The following is a 13788-nucleotide window of genomic DNA, read 5'->3' as shown; positions in this document are numbered from 1 at the left end:
TGTGATATATATATATACAACAACAACAACAACAACCCAGTATAATCCCACTTAGTGGGGTCTGGGAAGGGTAGTGTGTACGCAGACCTTACCCCTACCCTAAGGTAGAGAGACTGTTTCCAAATAGACCCCCGGCATCCTTCCCTCCAAGACCTTACCTTATCACTACTATATATATATATATATATATATATATATATATATATATTTGTATTTTCTTAGTTTCTTTTACGCTGATGTAGAATAGTTGATGGATATATACTCTAGCCATCTTTTATATTTTCTTAATTTATCACCTTTTAAACTGTAAAAATGTCTAGAGAGTTTTGCTAACTCCTATAAAAGTACGTATGTTATTGCATTCTACTTCTAGTAGTGATTTTTACATGACATTTTAAAAAAATTACCAAATATTTACCGAACCATACCGATACCGAAGAGAAACCGACATGATTAAGACGATTTCGAAAAGTCTAATTTCGGTTATACATAATAGAATAACCGAAAATTGGTATGGTACAAATTTTATAAAAACCGATCGAACCGAACCATTGACACCCCTAGATCCTACAAGCAAGGCTTGCATGTTTTTAAATTTTTCATAACTTCAAAATCAATATTGATTGGGACCACATAAATTTCACGGTAAGGTAAAATAATGTCACTTTGTTGATGCAAAATACACAATTATTGTAATTAAATTGTCAACTAAAGATCATAAATATTCAAGGAAAACACAATACTATGTGATTGCAATTATCATCCTCTTGAAAAACAATGTAATAAAAAAGCAAACATGTGGTACCAAATAATGTATTATCAGATGCTCCAATCTCCAAGCAATAAAAATGTAATACGTAGTAGCGTGCTCCGTGCTAGTAAGCAGGAAAATAAACGATACCGAACAAATCCACTCACTGTGTGTGTGTGTGTGTTTGCTCGTACGCCGCAAGCGAAGACAGTGCGTATTGTAACTGTTCTCTGAACGAATCAAATGTTCATTCGAATACCTTCCTAATCTCCGCCATAAATTTACAGCACCCAAAGTATTTTCCTTTTTCTAATAAAAAAATACACATACTCCAATCAGATTGTACATAGTAAGTATTTTACTTTTTGCATAATCGCCCTTTACAACTTTCAAAATTGACATTTGCTACCACATATATAATCAATATCAATAGAGAGAGAGAGAGAGAGGGTACAGATAATACGCATTTGGATTTTTGGGGGTTTTCTTTGTGCTATTTTTGTTCATTGCATGCGTTGAATTGTAGAGATAATTACGCTTTGAATGGTATCCCCAAACAAAGGCAAAGGTGTATGCTTAATCTTAATCGATCGTCTCCTTGTCGGCGATGTCTAAACACAACAAGGAACGAACTCTCAATGACTTGTACAATGTGACTTTCACTCTCCCCCAACCTAAGGCACGTCATTTGCCCTTTTTTTAAAATTCAATTAGGGGTTTCTTCCTGTGTTTTTTGCCTTATATCCTATCAATTCATCAGTAGATAATAGCTTCAATTGATGCCGGTGTCGTTCAGTTTTAACTGCCTCCTAAATCGTTGCATCAATCAAAAGTTTCGATTTTTTTTTTTATCTCAATCGGAATCAGTATGGAACAGCATCGTTTGTGGATAAATTTCAATGTTGATTTGTTCCTGATACTTGTTTGAAGAAGATTTTTCAGTTCTGTGAAGGTTAGGGTTTCCGATTAATCAAAAATATACTTTTTATTAATTTATTATTTCCATCCTATATGCATACTGGAGTTGTGGAATTATTCAGTTCAGTTTATGTTATTGAAGTTGTTATGCTTTGGAATGTTACACGATCTGTTTGCTGCAGAACTGTTGTTTTTAGATTTTGTATGATGCTATTTGGCTTTGACTGATAGTGTATTTAATTCGTTTTTAGATCACCCCTGTGTTGAGAGGAAGCTATCGAATGCAAGGGCCGTTTGATGAACCTATCTGTAACTCCCAGACGCATACGGTGAGCCTACAGGGTAATTTACGTGCTGTGTGCTCGTTCTCTGACTCATTATTCGCTTCCATTACCACGATGTACATTCACTTCCTATTTGCTGTCGATTAGTTTGTTTGGAAAATGTATGTCAGTGTTAAAAATAGCGTGAAGCGAGGAAAAGCGACAACCCCCATTTCACGAAAAATAAGAAGCGAAGAGCCCGCTTTTTTGTAAGTGAAGCGGAATTTAAAAAAAAATTTAAAATAAATAATTGGGCAGAAACTTGGCAGAAACTGGGCAGAATTTTTCTGAAAAAAATTCGCCAGCATTTCGGCGCTTTTTGGACGTTTAGAAAAAAAAAGAAAAAGAAGAAGAAGAATGAAATAAATCTGGAAAACATACCTGTTGAAACTAAGTTGCTGTTGTACTGATGAAGTGCTGAAGAAGAAGAAGAACCCTACTTTACTTGAACAAATCAGCGATTTGGGTCTTTTAATTGAAAAAAGACTTTGGGTCTTTTAATTGAAAAATCGTCCGCTTGGATCGCTTCTAGGCGCTTCACCGCTTCTCGCTTTTTAGAGAGAAGCGGTCGCTTATGCATACCTGAGCCGCTTTTAACACTGGTAGCGATACCCCTCCCGCTCCGCTTCTTAAGCGAGGAAGCGCCCGCTTTTTTTAACGCGGATGTATGTAAATTGCGGGTTTTAGTTCTTTTTTATCCTGGAGTTGCCTGGAGTTCGACACTCCCCTGAATTATGCTTCACAACATTGTTAAGATATTCTTTGTTGGCTTTTCGGAAATTTGGTTGTTTACTGTGGAGAGCACTGCCATTTCTTGGGCTATATTATGGCATCGTTGATAATTACAAGCTGTTAGCAACTTAACAGAAATGTGTAATGTGGTGCAAGTAGAATGTGTCTGGTTGAATCTAGCATTTTTCATTATTAATGGAAGGCAATATCTTTAGAATAGGCAATATCTGAACAAAATGTTAATCATAGGGGTTAGTCTTTCTAATGGAAGGGAAGTACTTTTGAAATGCGAAGGACTATTTTTTTGTTATTCAGTTATAATTTCAGTAAGGAAGGGCTGAATCTTTTCTTTTAATATACTTAGACTCTGATATCTTAGGATTTGGTAACAGGTACTTTTGTTTTTGACTAATGTTAAGAGGAATCTTTTGAATGTGAAGGACTAGCCCGTTCTTATTCATTCTCCCTTTTTGTTTTTAAGAAAAAGAAGGGCGCTGAGTGCTCCTGTTCAGTTAATACCATTTAAGATACCTGAGATGTTAAAAGTTTGTTAGTAGGCCTTTTCTAGTATGCGCTTTCCGGTAAGGATTTTTTCCTAGTATGCTTGACTCACTTTTTTTGCCTTAATCTCTTTTTGTTGAACAAAGTTTCCCTGTTGTTGATTCCTCCCCTCGAAAACTCCTTTTTAAATGCTCTGTGGTGTTCAGGTGTCAACTGAAGTTAGTAAGGAATCCATTCGGTGTCCTCGGAATCAGAGTGTTGGTGGAAGGCTAGTCTCCGGGTCGTGTAACGTGTGTTCTACTCCTTGCTCATCTTGTTTTCCTACTAGTCAAAGCCTCATGGAATCAACAGTTGATGAGTTTTCCGGGGAAACCGGTATGATAAATAGTTTAAGTTTCTCTGTCAATGATGTTTCTTCTTCTAATAAGACGAGAAAATGTGAAATTAGACAGAGTAGTGAAATAAACAGTGTAATCCGCACAAGTTCGAGTAACTTATCTTTTTCTGCAAATGCTGAAATTAAATCAAATGCAAGGACTTCTGATGTTTCATCCGCTACTTCAGATGGTGCAGCATTTTTGAAGTTAAAGGATCCCAAATCTCTTGAAGGCCTTGATGACAATATATCATGTGTCGTTAGAGCCAACGAAGCTAATAAATTGTCCAGCTCCAGAAAGATGAGCGAAGACAGATCAAGTCTACAGTGTTCTTCTACTTCTAGTGGAAAAACAATAAATAATCAAACTTCTGCTGGATGTGTACATGTGAAAACTGAGGCAGATGACAGTTCAATTGACCACAGTGGCCGGAATGAAAGTAATGGTGAGGCGAATAATAAGGCACCTATGGGGGAAACATCTTCAAGAAATGCACATAGTATAGGAGACTATTTGGAAAATAACCATTCATCAATAAAGAACGATGTGGCATCTGAAGCTTCTGGCGATCTACCTGCTGATACTTGTCCTGAGAAGGATGACCAAAAGAGTGTTGGATCACCCGTTTCGTCTGATACAAAGGATGCTCTACAATCACATCAAATGGATGGGAGTGAGGATTCTGACATTGAGGAGCAAGATGTAAGTAAGAATGCTTTTGCTATTTTCTCTTGGAATACTCCTTTTCTTTTTGTTTGTTTTGTCCTCTAAACATGTAATTTGTCTCATCCCAATAGATCAACCCCAGGCAAGACCAACATGATTTGTAACTGATAGTCAGTTGTGATTGAATTTTGTTTAATTACCCTGTACTGTGTGCTGCACAACCTGACTTAGGAGACTATGGGCGATTAACTTCTAGAGTAGGAAATGTGAGAAATCTTATGCTTTTGTCTCTTTAGATACGGAAGAAGCTAACTAAATTTTTAGAAGATGTAAACGCATTTGCATATCTTCTTTCATGTCATCAGTCACATGCAGAAATCACTTAAGCTCATAGATTATGTTTATTTTGTCTGGGCATATCTTGCCTGTCGAGGCGGAGGACTATTGAATGACTAGAGCATGACTTATTGGGGGCATCATTCCTACTATGGGGTTAGACAGTTCTAACTTGCTTACAGAAAATAGTATTTTCACGCAGTGTTGTCAAAGGCGCGCTTAAGCTCTGAAGCGAGGCTCAAAACATGTTGAGCGCTTCGCCTCGCTTTGTGGGCGCTTTAATGTCACATCAAAGTTCTAAGGCATACTTTTCCTTGCCAACGAGTGTAATCCTGAAAAGGTGATATTAAACAATTAATATTTCACTTTATCATAATTTTTTTGCAATTTCTTTGTCCATATATTTGCTATTCATACGTATAATTATTAGTCTTGGACTACATATACATATTTTTACTTTTTCTCCAGTTGCACCTTTTTTCATTAAAGCCCACGCTTTATTTGCGCTTTGCGCTTAAAGCCCCAAGGGACCTTAGAGCTTTTTTGCGCTTTTCGCCTTTGATAACACTGTTTTTACGCTGGTAGAGCGAAATGCCAATATCAAATTCTATGGTTCTTTGTTGAAGATGTTAGTACCTCACTCACTGTGTATCAGACAGGGGTTATTAGATCAAAACAGGAAAAACTGCTACTTCAAAAAACAAAGGAAAAACTGTTGAGCAGAAAACTAATGAATAGTTGCACTTCAAATGGATGGTCAAATCGATTAACTTCTATATATGAACACTAAAAAAACAAGCGGTCCCTGATCTGCAACAACTGCTTCGTTGGTTCTTTGTTTGTTTAGATTAGTCGTCCAGATTCATTTTCGCCAAAAAAGGTTTAATAAATTAAGGTGTCATCTGAAATTCCTTTAGCAGGAAGATGTTTTCTCAATACTATTACTTATTACAATGCATGAATTAGTGCTATGCATGTGACTTTTGTTTCCATCTTTATTTGAGGCACACATTTCTCTTTTCTTATGCACATAAGTGATGAATTTGGCATGTCTTGTTTTTCTAGTATGGGAAATCATGCTGCCTTATTGTGCGAATTTTGTAGCTGTTACTTCTTCCTAGTTCGTAAATTTGTATGTAAGACCCTCCTTTTTCCCCTTTGAAATTGCCGGTGTAATTTCGTTGCCAATTACAGGTGAAAGTTTGTGATATATGTGGAGATGCTGGTCGGGAGGATTTACTTGCCATATGTTGCAAGTGTACAGATGGCGCGGAACATACGTAAGCCTCTAATTCATTTTATCTCCACGTGTTCATTTTTGTTCCTTGTGTTGTGGTTAATGAAAATGTTGCTTTATCCTAGGTATTGCATGCGAGAGATGTTACAAAAAGTTCCAGAAGGGGATTGGATGTGTGAGGAATGCAAATTTGACGAGGAAATGAAAAATCGGAAAGGTGATAAATCTGTGAAGTTTGATGGATACAGAAAAAGTTATCATACTGGACAAACTGCTATTGACGATACAGGCGTCACAATAAAAACAGAAGCAAAACCTTCTGATGCTGATGGGGAAACAGCTTCTGATACTAAAATATCTGGCAAGAGGCGTATGGATGATAGTGAAGTTTCTTCTGTGGCAAAGAAGCAGGCCTTTGAGCCAGCTTCGGGATCACCAAAAACACTAAGTCCCAACAGACTTACTGCACTTTCCCGTGAAAGTTCATTTAAGAACTCAGATAAGGGGAAGTTGAAATCCGTTAATCAGATCTCTTCTGGAGGTCTTTCTGTTCATGATACTCCAGCGTGGGGGCCACGGCTCCAAACTGCTAGAGGTAATTTTATCGAAATTGGCTTGGATCATACCTTCTCCAATTACTAAGAGATTCTCTGAATTCTCTAAACTTTTAGCCACTTTGTACGGCTCATAGTATTGCGTTACTAATTAAGCTGGATTCTTTTTTCTACCTGCAGGCACCTTTTCAAAGTCTAATTCTTTCAGTTCCCTGGCTGCAAAACGAAAAGTGCAACTTGTAGATGAAGGTTTCCTGCCGAAGCAGAAATTGGTTAATGAATCTGCTGGTCTTGATGTGAAAGAGAGTTCGATCCGATCAATGAGCAAATCTATGTCATTTAGATCCATAAGCACAAGCCGCAACAATGTCTCTGAAGCAAAGGTTAAGATGTTATCCCCTAAGTTTTCCCCTGCTCAGGACAAAGGACAAATGCAGACAAAAGAACGAAATCCATTTGAAAGGAAGAGTTCTTTTAGATCAGAACGTTCTTCTGGTACTTCTGTTCCTTCTAAAACTGAGCAAAGATCAGCATTTCGAGGTGATCCTTCTCCACTTTTTTCCTCAAGTAATAACCGTGATTCTAGACCAGGTCAGCTTGACAGCAAACCTGTGTCGTTATTGAAATCATCTGGTGCTGTTGCTCGTAGGACTCCAGAAGTATCTGTTCATTCAGGTAGAGTGGCTTTGCATTGATGTGCCTTCTGTATTTCAATCCTTTACTCATAATTTTCTGCGAGGGGGTGGGAGTTAAAGCCTTTTACTTTTAATAGTCATTTCATGACGTATCTTTTGGTCTACGTGAATCAGATGAAGCTAAGAAGCAGATATCACTCACATCCATCTCCACTGGAGTTCCCGCTGCCAATAAAATTAGTAGCTCTGATCAGAGGCCTAACCAGAGTAATGCAAGGGATGATCCTTCGTCGATCTCTTATATTGCTGAGAGACCAACATCCAACACTGGTGAAGGTCTGTTGGATGGGGTGTCCCAGCAGAGGGAAACAAAAAATGTTGGTGAGAGAATAAGGGAGAATTCTGGGAGACGCTTAAAACACAGTGGAACTGGTACGAAGTCACTTTTCTGCCAGAGGTGTAAAGGAAGCGGTCACTTGACAGAAAGTTGCACTGCTGACGGGCCTGATTTATCCACGTCTGATGTTTCTGCTGTAAAAAATTCTAAAGAGGCCCCAAATGGCACCAGCGATCTGAAAGCTGCAATTGAGGCTGCTATGCTAAGGAAGCCTGGAATTTGCCGTAAGAATAGGGTTTTTGACCAGTCTGATGATTTGGCTATGTCAAACACAAATTCTGAAACAACGGCTCAAGATCTACCATCTGGTTCGAGTGGCAGAAGAATTTTACCTACCAATGAAGAAGGCTATGGGCTTTCATCGAACTCTATGACTGGCTCCTATAAACAGGAAATCAGCAATATGAGGCAGCTGTCAGTGCTTGCCGCTGAAGCTCTTAGCAGAGCAGGGAATGCGGTCCCTATTCTTCCATCTGACGAAAAGTCTTCACTTGTTGATTTAGATAGATATTCTCAAGCAGCAATTGCAATACTTTCGAGGACAGCAATTCCAGAGCATGAATATATATGGCAGTATGATGTCCACCTTTATCTTAATTTTTGTAGTTTTTCCCTTGGGGTTTATAATTGGTTGTAGTTGTGAGATTTTATTGCATTTCGGAAGCAGTTGTTTACGCATACTTTTTGTTCAGGGGTGCTTTTGAGGTTCAGAAGAATGGGAGAACTCTTGACTTGTGTGATGGAATTCAGGCTCATTTATCAAGTTGTGCATCGCCCAAAGTTCTTGACACAGTAAACAAATTTCCTCAAAAGGTCCTCTTTAACGAGGTTTCACGGTTGAGCACTTGGCCAATACAATTTCAGGAGTATGGTGTCACAGAAGATAATATTGCACTGTTCTTTTTTGCTAGAGACATTGGGAGGTAAAATTTTGCTATTCCTCCTAAGCTTTCTTGCTTTCAATAAATTGGGTGTCCCACCTGTATTATCTAGGTTTTCGATCTGAAATTGATGGTATTCTCAGCTACGAGAGGTGCTATAAAACTTTGCTGGAGAATATGATTAGGAATGACATGGCTCTCAAAGCGAATCTTGAAGGTGTTGAGCTGCTGATATTCCCATCTAACCGACTTCCTGAAAAATCTCAACGTAAGGATGATTGCATTTTGTGAGATACTTCCTTGAACTTGATATATGCTGTGCTTTGACATTTTTAATGTTATTCATAGCTACTTTATATTTTTAAGCATTATCTCGTAATTTTATTTCAAGCATGAGGCTCTATGGACTGTGACAGACTTGATTCACATTCTATTACCTTGCTTTGCTATATGGAGTTACTGGATATGGATGGATTAGGATTTTGTGAAGTTTCTGATCCTGTACCCCGATGCCAAAAATAGAAGAACTCGTCTTCTGTAACTTCTTTTATCAACATTTGCTGAATACTTCCCTTTCAATTATTGTTTAAGCAGATACTGCTTTTCTGCTTGCTACATTAGCTACTCTTTACTTGCTTCTATGCAATTGTGGGTATACTGGTCAGCGCATTTCAGTTCATTCACATGTGGTAATGAATGATCTGTAGGTTGTTGAAATTGCACACATGCATTAATGCAAATTTATGCTCTGGAGGATACTTAATGCAAATGAGTTACTGGATATGGATGGATTAGGATTTTGTGAAGTTTCTGATCCTGTACCCCGGTGCCAAAAATAGAAGAACTCGTCTTCTGTAACTTCTTTTATCAACATTTGCTGAATACTTTCAATTTTTGTTTAAGCAGATACTGCTTTTCTGCTTGCTACATTAGCTACTCTTTACTTGCTTCTATGCAATTGTGGGTATACTGGTCAGCGCATTTCAGTTCATTCACATGTGGTGATGAATGATCTGTAGGTTGTTGAAATTGCACACATGCATTAATGCAAACTTATGCTCTGGAAGATACTTAATGCAAATGAGATGGAGAAAATTGCTCTTTGTTTTTGCTTATTCTGATCATCTTGTTTATGCAGGGTGGAATATGATGTTCTTCCTATGGGGTGTCTTTAGGGTAAAGAAGGCAAGTTGTGTGCAACATATGCAGGCAACTGGAAAGCCATTTCCTCTACCCCAGGATATTCCAAAGTCAAGCATGCTTTTTCCAGAGAATGTACGTTGTCTCGGCCCTGTCGACAATGCTGCGAGTGATAATGTTACCATGGATGTTGAGGTAATTGCTTCAAAGGAGTCTGGTTGTCCATTGGTCAATGGAAATGTTGATTCGAAAGCATCCCAAGTTTGCAAAGGTGACTCTGTAGCCGTAAACGTGGAGCACCTGGAGCCTAGCTCCGTCACAATTGTACCAACTAGCCAGTTGAATTCTTCCCCAGGGAGGAGACGATATGGCATTTTCCAGGTGCTGTTTTAACTTCATCATGTTTGCATAGAAGGGTTCGCCAACCGCTGTTCAATGGTTCAGTTTTGTAATTCTAGAACAAATTTGATTAGTTGTTTCCTGCTTATTGTCTTTTGAATGCAATATGGTTTCTAGTAGGTGGTGGGGCATTTGTATTTACCCTCTATTTCTATCTGGGATGTTCTTTTTGGGTACATGTGAACAAGGAGGCTATGATTCCATTATAGGAGAAAACTTGAGAGGAGAAGTGAGAGAGCAAGGAGTTCCCAAGGCAATGAAGTAGAAAATTTCCTATTAAACAAGATTTGGAAAGAGTCAGTGTGTGAATTTGAAACTCATTTTGTTCATACACAGTTACACACGTTGCACTAGAGTGCCAGCCCCAACTCCTCCCCCCCAAACAACCCAACCCAAAAAAAGAAAAGAAAAACAGGCACACACACACTCTCACAGAGATAGTTCCAGTCCAGTGCTGCTTTGAGTTCCTTTTGTGACTCTAGTATGTTGTCTGCTTGGTTGCTTCAGTGACTTGCTATTCAGTGCTTATTGTGCTTTTTAATTCTTGCCTTTAAGAAAAAGTACTTATTCTGTGTTTCGTTGTTAAGGTCTTGCCAATCCTGGTTTTTGCTGTTGAACTGGCGACCTTACAAACAAATCCTAGTCAGCATTGATTTTCTAGTTTGTAAATAACATGTCATATATCATTTTTTTTTTAACAATAAGGTAGGATAAAAAACATGTCATATATCAACTCAAAGTCCAAATGCAGCCCAATTCTGGCATTTGTTGCTTCAAGTGATGAATGATGTCATTATGGCTTGATTTTTCAGAGTTTATATCTTTTTCTTTTAGGTTTGCACATTTCTTGCTAGTATCATTTCCTCTCTTTTGGCTGGTGTAAGGATCATTGAGAGCACTTGAGTCATTTGACTTGATATCTAGACTTGTTATACTGATTCTTAGATGGATCACAACATTTTCTTATGGATGTATTCTCATTATGTCCCAAAACGCTGTAATTGGCTTGGGCGACCCACTGAGAGTCTCTACCTCAATCTTTCATTTGGGTCATCTATGACTTAACAGGGATAAAATCTTGGACTTCTATTTGTTTACGCTTAGGATATAGTTGAATTGTGCCATGTGCTATTAAGTCCATATCATTCATTTGTTGCTCACATCTAATGCTCGAAGTTGGAATAGGTAATTGGCTATTATTTCAGGCTTTGCAATTGTCCCGCTTCACTTAGATTTGGCATAGCTTATTTAGCTGTTGCACGTTGTTTTCCTCATGTCAGTACATCTGATTTAGTTCTCTTGTGTATATTGTCAACCCTAGTTTTTGTGTTTCGTTGTCACTGTTTTAATATGCTTCCCTGCTAGTTAGTTGTCATGTCAGTGATGGCTTTTCAAACCTAATAAACCTATAAAGGTACCACGGTTATACCAGAGGGCCACCATCAATCATTTTTTTGCTAGGATTGAAGTTAGGAAGAAGTTCTCAATGACAAATGAAACTAAAGAAGAAAAACTCTATGGTTGTTTATCTTGTCGCATGCTAGTTGTCCCTTAATGGTCAACCTGCTGCTATGTAGTGGATATGGTAGTAGGTTTAACTTGTTATTCACAAATATTTCTTATGTTTCTTTTTTTCTTAGTAGTGAGTGTCAGCTCAAATTTCTTTTCTTCAAAATCATGTCTAATCTATCCTTCATGCTGCAGTTATATGGGTTTTATTTTTCTGGATCAATACCTATTGGCAGCATAATTGGTCCAAAAGATTTGGCCTCTTTTAGGCCAACGGCCCTGGTCATCGTGTAGGGACCACAAGTGGACCATGTCCACAGTTCTGTATTGCTCACTCGCTTTTTAAAATTCTTCTAGTGGCTTGATATATTGCCTTTACCTAGTGGGATCAAGTTGTGCAAAAGTGTTCGTCCTAAGCCTGCAACCAGTGGCTTGGGTGGGGTGGGGGTCCTCCCTGTTTTCATTCCTTGAATGTTTATACGGAAGATTTTCCCTTACTCTGCTGCTTAAAAACTAGTTCATTTACGTTGCTGCTGCTTGTTCCTAATGCACATCATTAACACTCTTTTAGGTCGGAGATGCTGGACAGGAATGCAAATCGGAATTGCAAAGTAGTTCTACTCCAGCTGCCAATACTTGGACAAATGTTAGTATAACTGAACCAGTGCCAATGGAATGTGGTTCTTTAGTTGATAGACAGAGGCCATCCCATTCTGTTGATGAAGCTCCAGGCCGTATGCAGGAGAAAGCTTCTATGGGCAGCACGGAGAAGGGCTTTGGTAGCACAAATGGTAGGAAATTTGAGATAAATCTGGAGGATGAGTATAAGGATGAAGAAGCATCTGAAACGAGCGGAAGTGCAACTACTGAACCAACACGGAAGGTGCTTAATAGTGATATGCTGAACCACCTGAAACGTCCACGTTCCGTGGAGACAGTGATGCAATCTGTTGACTCTGGAGTTAATCTGGCAACCCGAAGTTTTAATGATAATGACATTGTAGTTGAAAAGGCACCCTACGACAAAAAATTGAAGACTAGTGTTGGTGGATCATATGGTAATAGCGAGCAAACTAGTTGTTCCAGTGATGATTTTTTGTCACGGATGCATGGTTCCTCTTATCGACCCTATCTTCCGGATACAGGGTGTGATGAAGCTCTGAGTAAAGCAGCTATCCCGGAGTGCTCAGGGAGTGCTGCAAGATATTTCTTCCCTGTCGATCCACATCCTGTTGAGGCTAGGTCAGCACCTTGGCAAATGCATCATTCAGATAATGATCGGCTTAGCGATAGAGTCCCTAATCTTGAGCTAGCGTTAGGTGGTGAGTCAAATTTGCTGACACAGGGAATCCCACCCTTTTTAGTTGGGAAATTAGACAAGAAAATCATTCAAGACCAAGGTGCTGAGACACATTCGCTGACTCAGGGAATCCCACCCTTTTTAGTTGGGAAAGTAGACAAGAGAGTCATTCAGGACCCTTCTTCAGCTAAGGAAGCAATTAGAGTGGAGGAGGTGGAGGATGTCTCTGCTTCTCTCTCCCTTTCTCTTTCATTTCCTTTCCCAGAAAAGGAACAGCAGAAAGGTTCTGTTTCACAAAAAGAGCAGGCAATGCCTGAAACAAAACGCGGTAATACACCTCTGCTTTTCTTTGGGGGGCTCGGCAACAAGTAGGGTGAGATTACCAATAACGGTGTACATTATAGTTATTCACATGGATGCGGTAGGCTTACAACATGTTCATAAGGATACAGGGTTTATAATTTTGTTAGGTGTTTCTTGTCTCAATTTTTATTTAGCTTGCAAGTGCAGAGTGACGGCCCTTTGTAAATATAAAGAGGATATTAACCGTAATGGGCTCTAGTACCATAGAAAAGTTAACATTTCTGCGCTGCTTCAGTGTTATTCCTTTTAATTATGAATCATCTCCCAATGACCTCCTTTTATGAATAAACGCAGTTTCTGGCATTCTGATAAGGATTTTCATGCTTTAAGACATTCAGCGAGGGTGCAAATTGTGATGATCCAAATGTTTGTGGGGATAGGATAATGATAGAGTTAATAGAAAAAGGTTGTACTGCTTAATTGTTGATTATGAGCGCTCACTATTCAGTAGTTGGTTATTCTGTCGAATTAACACAAAGTTGCACTATTGTTAGCTACTGTAGTTTATTCAATCATTTATCGTAACACTGAAATTATAGACGGAAGATATGAAACGTCCTTACATATATTGCTACCTTTAATTCCAGTAACTTGGCTCTCATTCATATTACTATAAGACAACATTATTCCTTATTGAGGCAACAATGGCAGATGACGTGTACTAATTTTAGGCTGAACATTGTAATTTCTGGCTCACACAATGAAATTTGAGATCACCCCGTCTCAAAATCTTCAAAAAATGAAATGAATTTGAAAACAATAAGTGTGG

At 38.6% G+C, this 13788-nt stretch overlaps 1 protein-coding gene across 4 annotated transcripts; it reads left to right on the top strand.

Annotated features, from left to right (window-relative positions):
- The first annotated feature begins 1193 nt into the window (after positions 1-1193).
- LOC104220458 (ASI1-immunoprecipitated protein 2-like) lies at positions 1194-13325 on the top strand. 4 transcript variants are annotated; one of them, XM_009771336.2, is made up of 12 exons: positions 1194-1430; positions 1921-1998; positions 3432-3600; positions 3790-4304; positions 5799-5884; positions 5967-6436; positions 6576-7070; positions 7205-8000; positions 8120-8350; positions 8452-8576; positions 9447-9829; positions 11928-13325. In XM_009771336.2, the coding sequence occupies exons 1-12, from the start codon at positions 1359-1361 to the stop codon at positions 13026-13028; spliced, it is 4521 nt and encodes a 1506-aa protein (XP_009769638.1). In that variant the 5' UTR covers positions 1194-1358; the 3' UTR covers positions 13029-13325. The 4 variants fall into 4 exon arrangements, with proteins under 4 accessions (XP_009769638.1, XP_070027207.1, XP_070027206.1 ...); XM_070171106.1 differs by having other exon boundaries at positions 1921-2011; XM_070171105.1 differs by lacking the exon at positions 1194-1430 and adding an exon at positions 1441-1703.
- Positions 13326-13788: the final 463 nt, after the last annotated feature.

Source organism: Nicotiana sylvestris, chromosome 3 (assembly GCF_000393655.2).
Source record: "Nicotiana sylvestris chromosome 3, ASM39365v2, whole genome shotgun sequence".
Lineage (NCBI taxonomy): Eukaryota > Viridiplantae > Streptophyta > Magnoliopsida > Solanales > Solanaceae > Nicotiana > Nicotiana sylvestris.
Note: the sequence above shows the minus strand (reverse complement) of the source record. Positions and strands in the feature narration are given on the sequence as shown.

Bases quoted from the DNA above. Each gene is read 5' to 3' on its own strand.
- LOC104220458 (XM_009771336.2), top strand. From the start codon at position 1,359: ATGTCTAAACACAACAAGGAACGAACTCTCAATGACTTGTACAATGTG. The intron at 8,577-9,446 runs GTAAGGATGATT...TTGTTTATGCAG, and splicing joins ACTTCCTGAAAAATCTCAAC to GGTGGAATATGATGTTCTTC. The intron at 9,830-11,927 runs GTGCTGTTTTAA...ACACTCTTTTAG, and splicing joins GACGATATGGCATTTTCCAG to GTCGGAGATGCTGGACAGGA.